Source organism: Topomyia yanbarensis, chromosome 3 (assembly GCF_030247195.1).
Source record: "Topomyia yanbarensis strain Yona2022 chromosome 3, ASM3024719v1, whole genome shotgun sequence".
Taxonomy (NCBI): Eukaryota; Metazoa; Arthropoda; class Insecta; order Diptera; family Culicidae; genus Topomyia; species Topomyia yanbarensis.
The window spans coordinates 386944395-386962000 of NC_080672.1; the positions used below are offsets into that span (position 1 = coordinate 386944395).

At 36.6% G+C, this 17606-nt stretch overlaps 1 protein-coding gene across 1 annotated transcript in view; it reads left to right on the forward strand.

Annotated features, from left to right (window-relative positions):
• LOC131691623 (putative sodium-coupled neutral amino acid transporter 11) overlaps nucleotides 1-17606 on the forward strand; it is a 136550-nt gene that overhangs the window by 82668 nt on the left and 36276 nt on the right. The window contains exon 3 of the mRNA XM_058978158.1: nucleotides 16848-17030. Coding sequence (XP_058834141.1) covers nucleotides 16848-17030 — 183 coding nt within the window. The remainder of the gene's footprint in view (nucleotides 1-16847; nucleotides 17031-17606) is intronic.

Here is a 17606-nt window from a genome sequence, read left to right on the forward strand (position 1 = left end):
TGGCCGAAATGTTAAATAGAAGCTTCCCGCGCTGCTGATGCCATCAGGGACAGTATAGGAAAAAAGTAATTTTAATTTCAATGACCCACTGACCCTGAATATGAATATACGGTAATGAAATTGCTGCATTTTTTCGACATAAATCAACGGCACTTAAATTTAGCTTTTACTGGCAGGGACCCGAGAATAGAATATCAAATATTGTGGAAAGTCATTTCTCTTCTGAAATTTATGACTTCAAACGTAGATTTCTTTGGAAGATTATTAACACGTAGCAGGTTTAGTAGAATAAAAGAAACCCATTAATATCAGATAATATTAATTAGTCATTTGGTAGAAGTATCCTCACCGGTATCATAACCTAACGAAATCGCAGAATGGAAGTGAATACAACAACCGTTCCATCATCGCACGCAGTTTCAGAGAGCTCCTCAATCATAGCGGACCAATTATCGCAACTGACATGCTACCGGCAGCTTGGTGGTATGTATTTCATTTTTCTCTAACGAGCTTTTTCCGGAAGCCAAGCAAACCGAAGTGCTGAGCCGCTTGTCAATATGCATGGTGCCATAAACAAATCTCTCCAGCCTGAATGATCAAGAGCAAAGCATATTTACCATTCACACTCCCAAGAGTAGCTTCCTATCGCAGCTGCCTACAACAACACACCACAAATGCTGCGGTGCTATCGATAGGAATATGGTATGGCAGGTACGTAGGATGTCCACAACCGCGGGATCCTGCCTGCTTTCAAGAGCAAGAACAAACGCGAACCGTGGAAATGACAACTACTTCACTATATTGCTATTCGATTGAAACTGGTCTGGCAAACAGTTTCGGGTTCGAAAATCAATAAGCGTTCGATAAAAGCGTGAGAGAGAATGTTCATTGATTGGTTTCTGATTGAACGGTGAATCAAATTGAGCTAGGTGACAGCACACGAGAGGGCAATTGGGTTTTACGATTAGTGCTACGTTTCAGGGAGATTTTTTTTGGGTTTTCGTCATTTACATAATAATGACACGTGTAAAAATGTTTATATCCAAGATTTTTTTGTAATTTATAGCAATACCGTTTGCCGATTGAAAACAGTCGTTCTTTGGAGACATGAACCGATCCGGAGATACCGTACAACTTGACGTTACACTGTGTACTACATATTCGGAAAAAAACTTCACTAGTGGCACCACGTGCACATGGGGGTATCCTACTATAGAGGGATTCCATGAGAAACCGGCCGATCGCAAAATATGACCATCGTCGATTCGAACGAAACTTTATATTTGTGTTCGGTTTATGAATCTCCATGATTTTTTCTGGCAATTTCAATATTCTGATACAAGAGCAATTTTTCAAAAGGGCGTAGACGTTTCTACGTGCAATAATTTTAAAATTTTGTTGTTCGATTACGCTATTTTATACAGTAAAACTATCTGAGAACGAAATGCAGGTAATGAATACTTCTGCACGAAAAAATATGCGCTGAAAAAAATGTTCTTTTATGTCTTTAAAACGATAAACATTAGACTTTTGACAATTTATGATGGGGTAACGCGAATAACTTTTAAAATGGACATAATTACATGAATTGTTTTTGTTGGAGCAAAATTCCAAATATCTCGAAAACTGTCGCATTTTGGAAGATATTTGTTAAATGCATTTTGATTTAAAATGATACTTAGAATTATATTCTGTAATAAAATTACAGTTTTGTATGTCAATTAGTATGAAATTTAAAAACATGTATAAAGTTATTCTTAGAAAAACTTTTTTACTGATAATTTCTTCATCATGAAATTACATTCAAAATGTTTCTTTTCTCTTTAGATTTTTGTTGAGAAAATACAAAAAATTTGAAAAATGGGTTTTTTGTAATTTAAATTTTTATCATAAATTTTTGTTTTTGTGAAAAATAACATTTTTTTCAGTGTATATTTTTTTCTTGCAGAAGTATTCATTACTTGTAACTCGTTCTCAGATAGTTTTACTGTATAAAAAAGTGTAATAGAACGAAAAAAAATTTGAGACTTTTGCACGTAGAAACGTTTACGACCTTTTAAAAAATTGCGCTTGAGTCAAAATAATCTTATTAACTGTGGAAAATGTTTAGTCTTCCATGCCGGTTGAACCTGTAAAGTTTTATCGGAATCTAAGATGGTCGGTCACGATTTTAGAGATTTTCGGACGGACCTTCGTGGAATTCCTATACAAGATCGAAATGGTTGATATTTTTAATGCTTTAATCGATTGATAAACTATCTAAGAATATTTCACGACAATTCCAGAACCTAATTTAAAATATACCGCTATAGCTAGGGAACCGATCTTAAACGAAAATGTACGTGTCATTCCACATCTTTTCTGCGCATTTAATGAAAGAATTTTAAAAGAATAAATGCTCTTCAAAAATAGACCATTTTTTACAGATATGAAAAAATATTAATTGAGATACGCCTTTTTAAAAGGTGCTTCATTCGAACGATCGTGAGATCATCAAATCACCAACAAATTTGCTTATGACTTTGTAGTATAATTGCAGTGTATATCGAACGCCTTTGTGTATAGACGTGTTTTTACGGTCCGCAGTTAATTGTTATTTATTTATCTTTCTACCGTCGCGCGTGTGTTCAATCCTATTAAACAACGGTTATCATAATGAGCTGCAGTGTGACATCTTGTAATATCAGCGACGATCGTTTCTTGTGGCAGTGTGAATTCTGCAGAAAATGTTATCACGCAGCTTGTGTAGGAGTCCAGCGAAATCAAGAAGAATTTATCTCGCACTTCATGATTCCCCTGTGTGCAGATTGCCAGCATAATCTAAAGGTAGGCATAGACACACGAAAAGTGCTGTACCAACAGGAAAAATTATTTGAATCTATAACTACGCAAACGGACTGCAACTTACAAATAGCAGCCGACATAAAAAAGTTCAATTCAATTGTTGACTTATTCGAAAATGTTGAGCTGCAGCTTAAAGAATCAGTGGCGAATGTGAACATAAACACATCGTCGCAAGTGGCAAATGCTGTATCGGCACTATCGCAGGCCATTGACAGTAATTCTTTTAATAAGGCCGATGAGCTGGTCACGCTGAAAAACCATATCACATCACTATTCAACATATCTATGGGATCCACAAAAAAACACATTGAAGAGTATGTAAATGATCTCACTGCCGATTTGACCAGAGAATTGAAAAAAATCTGCAGCGAAGTTCAGAACTTGAGCACCCTTACCATAGATATGGCAGCTCATTGTAATGAACACTACCTGAGTGAATCGCGTCCTACACGTGAAGTTTTAGACGAAGTGAAAATTATAACAAATTCAGTTGGCAGTGACATTCTCAAAGAAGTACAATCTCTTGCCGGCTCAATTAACACTTTGGATAGCAGTATACGCGATGCTTGTTTGCCACCAGCGGGCCCCAGCTTGATGGACGAATTAAATGCCCAATCAACAAAATCGGGTGACTCAGGTCACCGTTCCACTGCCGAAGCCACTGAAGGGTGGCGCTTTTTGGGTTCGAAGAAAGTGTGGCGCTCTGACTGGACGGAGTACGACACACGTAATCAGCATAGAATTCAACAGCAAAAGATGAAAGATAGGGCGATGGCACGAAGAAAAGCTAATAAAAAGCAGTTGCATCGGGTAATAAATGATCGCAATAAAAACAGACACCAACGTAGCCGTAATACTAATGAGACAAATAAACATCAGATATCCAGAAGCAGTTATTATAACTATAACCTCAATGACAACAATAATAGCAACAACAATAGCAATAATAATCGTAACAACAATCGAAACAACAATAGCAGCAATAATCGCAACAACAACAACAATACGCAATGCGGTCGTCCAACAGCTGGCAACTCTCTTCCCCGGGATAAGGATCTACTTGCGGCGGCAAGGGTGCAATTCTCTAGGCCTCCGTTTGAAAATCAGCGTGGTATCAGGTTTCAACGTGGTGAAACACTGAATCCATACCCGGTTGTACATCAATTTAACTCAACTTTCGCACCAGATAGGTTTGTAACCCCTGTCCTGACGAATTCCTTTTCTCAGCGCTGTTCAGCTTGTTCCTGTGAGCATTCGTGTTTTCGTCCAACCTAACGCACTCTTCAGAGGCAGACCATGACGAACCGGTTACGGATGAAAACGGATCAATAGTTTTGCATGATATTTCTAAGTATGACAAATTGCCATTAACTTTATCAGAAACGCTTTCAGAAATTTTGATATATTGTCAAAATTCTAATCGTATGCAGAGCGCATCTAAAATGAGCAAAATCTATAGTAATGTATTGAGCTCCTCTTATTCTGTTATTTTAGGCACTGAAACAAGTTGGAACGATAGCATAAAAAGTGAGGAAATTTTTGGTAGTGGCTTTAACGTATTCAGAGACGACCGAAATCTTTTAGTATCTCAAAAGAAGTCTGGTGGAGGAGTTCTTATAGGCGTTTCGGCTCAATTTAATTCTGAAATTCTTCCCACAGTGAAGTTTAAAGAATTTGAACATGTGTGGGTTAAAGCGAACATTTCAGGTGAAATACATGTTTTTGCCTCTGTATATTTCCCACCAGAGCATGCTAATATATCATCGTATGAAGCCTTTTTCAAAATTGCTGAACAAATTTTATTTGAACTTCCGGTCGAGGTCAAAGTTCACATTTACGGAGACTTTAACCAGCGCAATGCCGATTTTATTCCGGATTCTGAAAATGAAAATATTCTAATCCCAGTCGTAGGAGAAAACGAAACATTGAATTTCATCTTTGACAAAACTGCTAGCATAGGATTAAATCAAATTAATCATGTAAAAAATCAACAGAATTGCTATCTTGACCTTTTATTTACAAACACTCAGGATGATTTCTGTGTATCTGAATCTTTGGCTCCTTTGTGGAAAAATGAAGCTTTTCATACTGCTATTGAATTTTCTTTGTTCATCCATAAAAATCAAGAACCCAACGTCTATGACTTTGAGGAAGTCTTTGAATACCGTAAAGCTAATTATGACAATATCAGACGGAAGGTAGGTAATGTCGACTGGCAAAATACTCTTAGGAATGAAGCGAATATTGAAACCGCCCTGGACGTATTTTACAAAATAATTTTCGAAATTATTCATGAAGAGGTGCCCATTAAGAAGAAAAGACGACACGGTAGCTCGAAGCATCCTATTTGGTACAATAGGCAAATTAAAAATCTGAAAAATAGGAAACAAAAAGCCCACAAGCTATACAAGAAAAATCAAAATAACGAGCACTTGGAACAATATCTCGACATTTGCGATAAACTAAATATTGCCATAGATTCTGCACTTGCGGATTACAACTCCAAAACTGAACAGCAGATTAAATCCAGTCCAAAGAATTTTTTTAACTACGTCAAAACTAAATTAAAATCAGATAATTTCCCATCAACAATGCACTTGGATGACAACGTACATAATAGCCCGAAAGAAATCTGCAACCTATTTGCAACATTCTTCCAAGAAATATATACAACTTTTTCTGAACAAGACCGCGATCGCGATTATTTTGCTTTTCTTCCAGATTTTCCTATGGATATTGGCGTCAGTCATGTCATAGTGGAGGACATTTTCAATGCTCTAAACCATTTGGATTCATCAAAAGGTGCTGGCCCTGATGGAATTCCACCATTATTTATGAAAAACCTAGCAACCGAGCTTACAACTCCATTGTTCTGGCTCTTTAATATGTCTTTACAATCTGGAGAGTTTCCCAAAACATGGAAGAGTTCTTTCTTAGTACCTATATATAAATCTGGGAAAAAATCTGACGTTCGCAATTATCGTGGAATAGCCATAATCTCCAGCATTCCGAAACTTTTTGAATCAATCATTAACGAAAAAATATTTCTTCAAATAAAAAACAGAATTACTAACCTCCAACATGGCTTCTTCAAAGGTCGTTCGACCTCAACAAATTTACTAGAATTTATTAACTATTCACTGATTGCAATGGACAATGGAAACTACGTGGAAGCACTTTACACAGACTTTAGTAAAGCATTTGATCGAATCGACATCCCAATGTTACTTTATAAATTAAAAAAGATGGGAATTGAGCCTGAGCTGCGTACGTGGTTAGAATCATATCTATCCAACCGCCAGCAAATAATCAAATTCAAAGGAAAGCAATCTAATCCAATTGAAGTCACCTCAGGAGTTCCACAAGGCTCTCATTTAGGACCTCTATTGTTTATTTTATATGTGAACGATATTTCCTTCCTTCTCAAAAAACTGAAAGTACTAATCTATGCCGATGACATGAAACTTTACTTGGAGATAAGAAATGCCGAGGATATTGATACATTCCAAAACGAAATTCTAGTTTTCCACACGTGGTGTCAAAAAAGCCTCCTACAGCTAAACGTGAAAAAATGCAATTCAATCACTTTTAGTCGAAAACGACAAACATCGAATGTTGTGATTACCTTAGGAAGACAGACTGTAGCAAAATGTGAAAGAATTAGGGATTTAGGCGTTATATTAGATTCCAAGTTAAATTTTATTGATCATTATAACACAATTATTCACAAAGCTAACAACATGCTCAGTTTTATAAAACGCTTTAGTTATCATTTTGTAGATCCGTATACAATCAAAACATTATATATTGCTTATGTTAGGTCGATATTGGAATATTGCAGCATCGTTTGGTGCCCTTTTTCAAGCACACATGAAGAAAGAATAGAATCTGTACAAAAACAATTCATATTATTTGCCCTTCGTAAACTAGGTTGGATAGCATTTCCTTTGCCATCTTATGAAGCACGCTGCATGCTTATCAATATACAAACATTGAAGGAACGTCGTGAATTTGCAATGGTTTCGTTCATTAATAATATCGTCTCGCATCGTATTGATTCAGCCGAAATTTTATCCAAATTGAACTTTTATGCACCTTCTCGACAGCTACGAAACCGAAGCATATTCTCAATAACTCCATATCGCACAAATTATGCAAAATATGGCCCTATAAATCGAATGATGGCTGTTTATAACCGCTATTGCGAATCAATTGATTTTACAATGTCCAAACTAAAACTCACACAATATTTTATACATAAAAGAAATTCTAACGCATAAGAAAATGATTCTGTAAAAGCTGAAATTGTTTTATTTATAATAAAATTACGTATATATATATTTTAGTAAATAAGAAAAATGTAAACATTACTGTAACTATACCAGTCTACATCGATTGACGAAATAAATAAATAAATAAATAAATAAATAAATAAATTCCGTTCAGTGTATTTTGTATTGTGTATATTGTTAGCTTACGTAATATTGTTTTAGAGTGTATTCTTTTCCGTTCCGTTTTAAGGACGATTCAGACGATACATCAACTTCCGTCAACGGAGCGTCACCGTTCCGTCAGGATAAGTTACAAGCATTGTATCGATTTTGTTGGCTATTTTCGGCAAATTTGAGACTAAGAGAAACGAAAGCAATGAAATCGAAAGACGGATAGGTATTCTAGAGCGAACCAGTTATAAACTTAGAACGGAAAACTAGGACTAGGCAGGCTCATATGGACATGATCGAAAGGAAATGTGAAGAATTCTTTGCCTTCTGCTGAGTAGGAGTTGGGCGTTGCACCCAAGTCTACCGCATGGTCTATGGTAGAACATAACTCATCATCATGTTTTACCGCCGACGCCGGCAAAAAATTCTTCACAAATCCTCGCCTAGAACGACCATGCGATCATTCTTCTCCCTTTCTGCTAGCATCAAGCCGTGACGTATGCATTCAATCGACACCAAGCTATCGGTGTCGCACCGATCCTATTGTGATTGAACTACTTAACGGCGGTAAAACATGATGATGAGTTATGTTCTACCATAGACCATGCGGTAGACTTGGGTGCAACGCCCAACTCCTACTCAGCAGAAGGCAAAGAATTCTTCACATTTCCTTTCGATCATGTCCATATGAGCCTGCCTAGTCCTAGTTTTCCGTTCTAAGTTTATAACTGATTCGCTCTAGAATACCTATCCGTCTTTCAATTTCATTGCTTTCGTTTCTCTTAGTCTCAAATTTGCCGAAAATAGCCAACAATATCGATACAGTAGAACCTTGCGGCAATTAAAGCATAGTAACGTAACTTACAAGCAGTTAAATGGAGGTATTCACACACATCAACGGCACGGCACGTTTTGACGTACGGCACGTGTGAAAGGACACAAGAGAAAAGCATTAAACTTATCCTGACGTAACGGTGACGTTCCGTTGACGTTGACGGAAGCTGATGTATCGTCTGAAACGTCCTTTATCCGTTCCGGTTGTTCTGTATTAAGCGTGCATCGAAAACCGCCACACCATACCTATAAGGACTTTACAACTTCCTGATTATTCTTCCTGTTGTCATCTGGAAAGACAGCACGTAATAAAAGTTTTATCAAAACCGCACGATCCCTTACAATTTCAATATATGAAAGCTGTCAAGTTTTCCCAGGATTGAAAAAGATACATTTTATTTTGAAGTTCAGACTAAAGCGATTTCCTAAAATGACCATTGAAGGATTGCCTTCGCGAAGACGAGTTGTAGAATCTGCTGCGATACGTTTTGGGTCGATTAACCCACATATATTTTCTCTTGGTTCTGACCGTTATACTACCGATTATTATGTAAGCTACAGGATAAGGAAGAAGATACATACAATTGTACATTCACCGCAATATGAAATATTTGAAAATATCCAGCCGGTTATTGCAGCAGTCGTATGTAACGGTGTTAACCTTTCGGTACACGCGCTAGTACACGATATATATTGAACAATAAATAAGAGACAAACGGTAATCCACAAACAACAAGCCATAACTTCCAAAGTATTCAAAATAGATATTGGTCTTCAGTAAAGTTATTCGCAAAAGTAAGAGCTACAAATTAGCTGAAAGCATCATTTCAATACAATCATTTCCAAGAAAATTTATGAATTTTCGACCCCTCCCTCCCCCCTCGTAGCATTTTGTCACAAAATTCTAACCTCCCCCTTGTAAATAACCTAGCATTTCTCTAACCCCCTCCCCTATGACCAACATAGCCGGGGGTCGAAATGTTTTTCAATTCTTTTAAATACATGTCCTTACAAAATGTTTGACGATATTTATCAACATTTTCGGTTGTACAACTTTCCCCCGAAAACCATTCCCCAGAAACTAAAACAGCGAAAGAACCATTCTCCAGAAAACCATTCCGTCGAAAGTACCAATCACCAGAAAACCTTTTCCCAGAAAGTATTTTTGCGTTGCGTTGCGTTGTGACGATGATTTTGGCGGATTGCACACTGACTTCATCATGTTTGACTGCTAATTATATAATAAGAGTTGCTTAGGAAATGGTAAGTAGGAATTCATACCAATCCGACCCATATTAAAACCTCAACAGCATGATAGCCATCATTGCCGGCCGCCCCCATCTCCATCGCTCATGGGGAAGGATAAAGGATAAGGTAGACAGGAAGTGTTGATGCTCCACCTTCTTAACGGAAGGACGACGATTCATCAGACTCTTCCATAGGTGTCGCGGAGTTGGTAGTTTGGAAGGGTATCAGGTCTAGGATTCGCTCCAAGCAAGCGATGCGACCTGTAAAGCATATTTTATTAGGTAGTTAGTTAGTCTTCGAGAGCACGATCACTCGAAAAAGAGAAGATCTTGTTTAGTTCTTGTTTTTTTAAACTCTGGGCAGCCGGCTACCGAGAGTATACTATTTTCCCTAAACAAAAGCAATTTGAACTCCACACAGCCGACCGTGGGAGTATTGCCTAGAAACGCTAATCTTATCTGCGTAATGGGCCGGATCACTATTCATTGCAACAGTATTTGGACAGAATTCGCTACTTCTTCTCAACGATATATTTATTGGCTTGAAAACTACCGTGTGATAACACATTATACAGGCAAAAATAGCGCGAGATGTTGTAAATCAAGGAAAGTATTTCTTATTTTCCATATCGGATTGTTTGTGGAATACAAGTATACGAGCGATACTTTTCCCAGAAAGTATTTTTGCCAAAAAACCGTTACCCAGAATGAACAAATACCCAGAAGTTAATACCCCAGAAAAAACCATTTCCCAGAAATTGAGGTATTTTAACTGAAGAAGACTTATTTATTAGTATTAATATTCAGGTTTGGTTTTGTAATATAAGAGCTATTGATAAAATGGTAGCTTTTAATGTTGTACCATCTTCCTGGTCGGCAATTAGAACTTCTTTTAATTTTTTTGTCTCTCCTGCCTGTTTTTTACAGCGACGCCGGTTTATCATATCTCCTTGTAGATATCGCATATATTCCGCCGACGTGGACTGCTCTTCCTCTTTGAATGATTTCACAACCGCATAAAGTTTAAGGTCGCTGGTACCTTTTAAGAGTGCATTTAATAGGTTGTGATACCCTTCTATTGCATTTGAGGTTCTGGGTATGTCATTGAGGGTGTTGTATCGCATGGTCCATAATTCAGGGGAAAATCTGGCCTGTGCCTGTGCCTGTGCGCAGTGTTTTCCAACCCTTCGCTTCCCCAAAACGTATTTTTTATGTAATCGAAGTACGGGGACATTTATTCCGGAGCTGAAGCACGGACAATACCCAAGCCTTCAGGCACAGCTTGAGGCTTCAAAAAGTCCAAGGCCTGGGTTTGTCTGAAAGAGATCTGCATTTGCACGCTTTTCAAATAAATTCCAGATAATCCCAATTTTTGGATCCGTTCCACCAATTTTTCGTTAGGTGGAAAAAGCAACCATATCGCACAGAATAGGGAACAATCCTTGCTATAGCGTTTTTCTCAGCGGTTTCAAAATCTGTCAATACAATCGTCGGATTAATTATAATATTGTTATTGGCTGCTATGGTTTTTATGAGTTCTAGAGCTTTTTTGTAGGTAAATTTTGATTTATCTGGAAGGAGCATGTGTACTAAGGGCAGGAACGTTCGTTCAATGCTTAATGTTCCGATTGACCTGTGGATGGCAATTTATGTATCAGATTAATCAATAAGGGCATGACCTGTGATCAACTCGTATGCTCGGTTTATTCGAACATAGGAGTTGACTCCTTCTTTTAAACATGAGCAACTCTTTGAATATGTATGCCAAATCGCTCTCGGATGAAACTTGTTAACCACTCGTCTGACCGGTTTTCTCAAACATAGGGGTTGATTCATTCTTTCCAGCACACTATGGAATGGCTGGAGCAAAAAGTTGGCTACAATAGGAAAAACATATTCGAACTATCATATTAAAGATTTTTGCCTTTCTCAATAGAAAGGTATTGCAATTGCTCTGAAAACCGACTTTTTAACGGAGGCCCGGAGGGCCGTGTGACATATACCATTCGATTCAGTTCGTCGAGTTCGGCAAATGTCTGTGTGTGTATGTATGTGTGTGTGTATGTATGTATGTGTGTATGTGCGTCTGTGTGTGTGTACGCGAACACAATCTCACTCACTTTTCTCAGAGATGGATGAACCGATTTTTACAAACTTAGTCCCAAATGAAAGGTGCAACGTTCCCATAGGCTGCTATTGAATTTCTAATGGATCCGACTTCCGGTTCCGGAATTACAGGGTGATGAGTACGATCACGCAGAAAATGTCGATTTTAAGAAATTCTGCAATGAATGTATAATGGTGAAAATTTTTCCAAAATGTGACCACAACTGCTTCGATTTGTAGTACTAGGTCATTAACAGCCATTCAAAGTCTCTTTGGTCACATTGGCCACCATCATCGGTTCCGGAAGCCCCGGCGGAAGTATCCAAATTCAGACTAACATTCACATCGGTTGCTCGGAGGTGGCTAGACCGAATCAACCAAACTTAGTCTCAAATAAAAGATGTTGCGTCCCCGTAAATGGCTATTAAATTTTATCCCCAACCGACTTCCGGTTCCGGAGTTACGGGTTGTGGCGTGCGATCACATAGCAAATTGTGATTCAAACCGATACCCCGATGGAAGCAAAAAAGGTAAAAATTTCGCTAAAATGTCTCTCAAATAACTTAACTTTGCAGTTCTAGGTCACCGACGGCCAAACAAACTTTCGTTGACTACATTGACCACCATAGACGGTTCCGGAAGTGCCCGGGAAAAGCGGCCATCTTTCATAACTAGCAAACTCATATCAGTTTCTCGGAAATGGTTGGGCCGATTTTCACAAACTTAGTCCCAAATGATAGCTATATTATCCCCACAGATGTCTGTAAAATTTCGCACGGATCGCTTGTATGGTTCCGGAAATATAGACTGAACGGTCCGGTCACACATGAAATTCCCATATAAGCCGGAACTCAAAATTTTTTTTCAAAGGGGGGACCCCATGAAATTTCAAAAATCGAATTCGTATTTTTGATGCCAAACATCTTTAAAATGCATGAAAAGTCGAGATTTTATGTTATCTCGAAAAAATTTTTTTTTTATAAAAATCGACTTTTTCGGACTGCCGATTTCGCACCTTTTTGCCTTTCTCAATAGAAAGGTATTGCAATTGCTCTGAAAACCGACTTTTTAACGGAGGCCCGGAGGGCCGTGTGACATATACCATTCGATTCAGTTCGTCGAGTTCGGCAAATGTCTGTGTGTGTGTGTGTATGTATGTGTGTGTATATGTATGTGTGTGTATGTGCGTCTGTGTGTGTGTACGCGAACACAATCTCACTCACTTTTCTCAGAGATGGATGAACCGATTTTTACAAACTTAGTCCCAAATGAAAGGTGCAACGTTCCCATAGGCTGCTATTGAATTTCTAATGGATCCGACTTCCGGTTCCGGAATTACAGGGTGATGAGTACGATCACGCAGAAAACGTCGATTTTAAGAAATTCTGCAATGAATGTATAATGGTGAAAATTTTTCCAAAATGTGACCACAACTGCTTCGATTTGTAGTACTAGGTCATTAACAGCCATTCAAAGTCTCTTTGGTCACATTGGCCACCATCATCATTGGTTCCGGAAGCCCCGGCGGAAGTATCCAAATTCAGAGTTACAGTCACATCGGTTTCTCGGAGATGGCTAGACCGATTCGACTAAACTTGACCTCAAATGAAAGGTATTGCGTCCCCGTAAGTGGCTATTAAATTTTATCCCCAACCGACTTCCGGTTCCGGAGTTACGGGTTGTGGCGTGCGATCACATAGCAAATTGTGATTCAAACCGATACCCCGATGGAAGCAAAAAAGGTAAAAATTTCGCTAAAATGTCTCTCAAATAACTTAACTTTGCAGTTCTAGGTCACCGACGGCCAAACAAACTTTCGTTGACTACATTGACCACCATAGACGGTTCCAGAAGTGCCCGGGAAAAGCGGCCATCTTTCATAACTAGCAAACTCATATCAGTTTCTCGGAAATGGTTGGGCCGATTTTCACAAACTTAGTCCCAAATGATAGCTATATTATCCCCACAGATGTCTGTCAAATTTCGCACGGATTGCTTGTATGGTTCCGGAAATATAGACTGAACGGTCCGATCACACATAAAATTCCCATATAAGCCGGAACTCAAAATTTTTTTTCAAAGGGGGGACCCCATGAAATTTCAGAAATCGAATTCGTATTTTTGATGCCAAATATCTTTAAAATGCATGAAACGTCGAGATTTAATGTTATCTCGAAAAATTTTTTTTATAAAAATCGACTTTTTGGGACTTTGCCGATTTCGCACCTTTTTTCAGTTCAATATTACCGTGGCTGTTTTTTCTTTTTCAAAATTTTAGAACTCGAATAATGATTTATTTTCCTGTATATAGTTGTCATGTGATGTATGATAATAAAATGTAATATATGCATTTAAAAGTTTTTAATGAGTATAAACAACGCACACATTCTCGTGATTCATGATTGAGAAAGGCACAATTGCACCGCTAGGTGGATTAAAATAGGTTTTTATAACATTCTTTGATGTTTGTTGCATCTTGTACCATCGAAATTTCAAGGGGTTCCTCTACCCTCGAGGCCTAAAATTGAAGTGTTTTTTGGGAATAATTTGCGAAAGATCTACTGAATGGACCTTGATTTTTTTTTATTTTGAAGATACATGTTTCGGCTTTTCAATTTAACTTTAAACGACGAAAAAACATCTCTGCGACCTTGAAACGTGACATTTGTGACATTGATGTTTAAATTACATGGGTCCCGCTTAAGTAAAGTTTCGGTTAATGGGGTTTTCGTCTTCAAAAGTGAAATTCGAAAGCCATTACCAAAAAAAATGTTTCATTTCTTCTAAAAACTGTCCGTATGCAACAGTTTTTAGTAAATCGAAACTATGCAATCAATGAAGTATTATTAAGCTAGAAAACATTGTTATTGATCTATGCTAAGTACTCTGTTGTTGAAAATATCGAGTTATTAAGGGGTTACCAGAATTTCCAAAAAATCGAAAAAAATTTCAATGGCCGAAAATGTGCTTGCTCATCAAAATACAAGTTTGTGGCTGTTTCATCATTTAAAGGTTACTTAAATCCATTAACTGAAAAATATGAGAGCTCTTTTCAGTAGGAGTTTATTGATTTGCAGATCTACAACAGTTGTGCTTTGATATTACATATGTGTAGAACCATTTTTCCCCAAATATGATCCTCCATCACCCCGCGAGATATTCTTAACCATGAACCAAACACCCTGTATATCGCCCGAATACATATATAGCTAAATAAAATATCCAGCTAAGTTACTTGAAATTAACCATTAGACAAGGCTGAACAAGAAAAATATTTTTCATTGTTTTATAAGAAAAAGTAGTCTGAAAATAGGAGTACCCCCTTAAAGATAAATAAGGTGCCGGTTAAACTTGATATATAATCAAGCATCAACTAACTTTGCTGAAGTGAGTTTATTACGAAAACATCATCGAAAGATAAAAAATAATTTTAACCATCTTTTTTTGGTGTTTGAAACCACCGTGTGCAGCTTATTGTATTCTATTCTATTCTAACCCTTACACGGCCAGTATTGAAAAGCATTCTAGAAAACACTGCAGTTAGTCTGTAGTGTTTTCTTGTCAATATTAATATTTGAAGCATATTTCATATGTCGCAAATATTAAAAAGGCCAGGCCTACTGTGCAGAGTTGGGTTTGAAGTTGTTTCAAAATTATACGGCAATTAAATTATTAATTTAATGAATAATTTAATTGACGAATTGTTTTGAATCTTTAAGGAGGAAGAAACGAAAACAACCGTACCGACCGTTTAAAACCACCATGTGCAGCTTATATTTCAAAATTGACTTCAAAACTAATTAGTAATTTCATGAAAGTTATGTAATTCGTTGGCATCTGAAACTTTCTAAATTCATCATATGAAGAAAACAACAAAAACTTGATTTTTTTTAAGGTGCTCAGAAAAATCACTTCAAATCAACTGTTCTACAAAGTTGAGAATGACAAAGTATTTTCATTGATGAATAAAAAAAAGATTTCCTAAAATGGCATTAACCCTTAAAAATTTTAGTTTTATTTTAGTACATAAATAAATAGGCAAAAAAGTCCCACATTCGTTTCTAAGTCCTATCGATAAAATATTCTTAGCTTTGTAAAAAAAGTTATTCTCACTACTAAATACTGAATCCTTAGTTATGTTGTGCCGCCCTCTCCCCAAAAAATTACAGTGAACGTCAGGAATGGGATAAAACTTCGCCTTGAACCATTATAGACAAATGGTATCTGTAGTAAAACTGTGCCATTGTACTGGTGTTTTGGTATTTGTCTTAATCATTACAGGCCCCTCAAACCAAAGTGGTTAAAATGGAATTCGAAACGGGGTTCAATGGAAAACACATCATATCTCAGAAATTCATAAATAAAAAATATTTTTATTTGAACAAAGTTTTGTGGTTTTTACGCGGATTTTCAAATTAACACGTTTTTACGCGGATTTTTGAATTAAAAAATGAATTAAAAAATCCACGAGAAGAAGAAGAACAACAACAAGAACAAACCTTAGTTATATTAATTCACTGTTGGGAGAAACAACCAAAACTGCTTTTAAGGAACCCCTAACAACACATAGATATATATATATATATATATATATATATATATATATATATATATATATATATATATATATATATATATATATATATATATATATATATATATATATATATATATATATATATATATATATATATATATATATATATATATATATATATATATATATATATATATATATATATATATATATATATATATATATATATATATATATATATATATATATATATATATATCGCTCGTACAAGCATATAAATAAATAGTACTCTTCATTAAGTTACTCCAATTAAACCGCTACCCAAGGTTGCAAAAGAAAAATATTTTTGAAATGTTGAATAAAAAATGTATATATAAATGGTAAAATGAAGGTCCTAGCCGATTTGTAGGAGTAATCAAACTTCATTAAACTCAGCTGAAGACCCCTAATCAAAAAAACATCAACGATAGCTAAAAATACTTGTTTCCCCATTTTTCAGTTTGTGACCATGGTGCGGCGTCTCACCCGCAATGACCTTTTTTTAAAAAATATTCATGGAAATTTGATATTTTTTTCAACACGAAAACCATTTCATGGTATTTTAAAAACTTCGCAATTAATAAAAATGATTTCATCAAATATTGAATGGTTTACTTTGATGTAGGATCGATTTTAAGAATTGTGCGGCATCTCTCCCCAAATATCCCTATATAGACAACCTCTTGTACACCTTTTCCCTAGATTAATCTGCATTATCGCATTATCATTCTAATAGCCATCGCCACTCTCATTCCCACCACTTAATTCAATTTACTTATTTTTCTTCCTCCCCCGCAGAACGAACAATCGAAGACAGATTCGCTTTCGTCGCTGCCGCAGGCATCATTCAACTACATCAACTCGATAGTCGGCAGCGGAGTTATTGGCATTCCGTACGCACTCCACCGGGCCGGTTTCGGTCTGGGGCTGTTCCTGTTGGTATTAGTGGCTGTGATAACGGATTACTCGCTGATACTAATGGTAAGTCAATAAAATGTTACAAATCCATCCAGAACCCACGCTTTCCGCCTGGAGGTCCATTGACATTTTGACCAAGCATTTTCATCAGGTCGTTAGCGTTATACATATTATAAATAGATATAACCTTAATAAATTTGTTAAGTTGATTCGAAGAAACCATCCCTATTATCAGCCTACTCATTTGAAGCAAATTGGGCACTCATTTCGTGTTATTTTGCTTTGGAAATACGAATCTTTTATCATTTCAGATTATTTTTATTATTTTTGTTATTATACTGGCACTTGGGAACGAAATATTTGATACCAATTTATAAGCATTCTCTCTATTCAAAGTCGAGTAATCAATAAAATAGTATTGCAAATTGGTTAACCTCGTTGCAACCAAAACAAATACTATCACATACGTTCGTAAAGTATTTTCAACTCGTGGAACACAAACCTCGAACAAGATTGTAAACAATGGAATTAATTCGGTTGAATTGATTCGCTGTACACAATACCGACTACGAAAGCACAAATCCTGTCACGCGATTTGGATGCTTGTTGTACAATGGGTTTTATCTTCCTGGAAAAAAA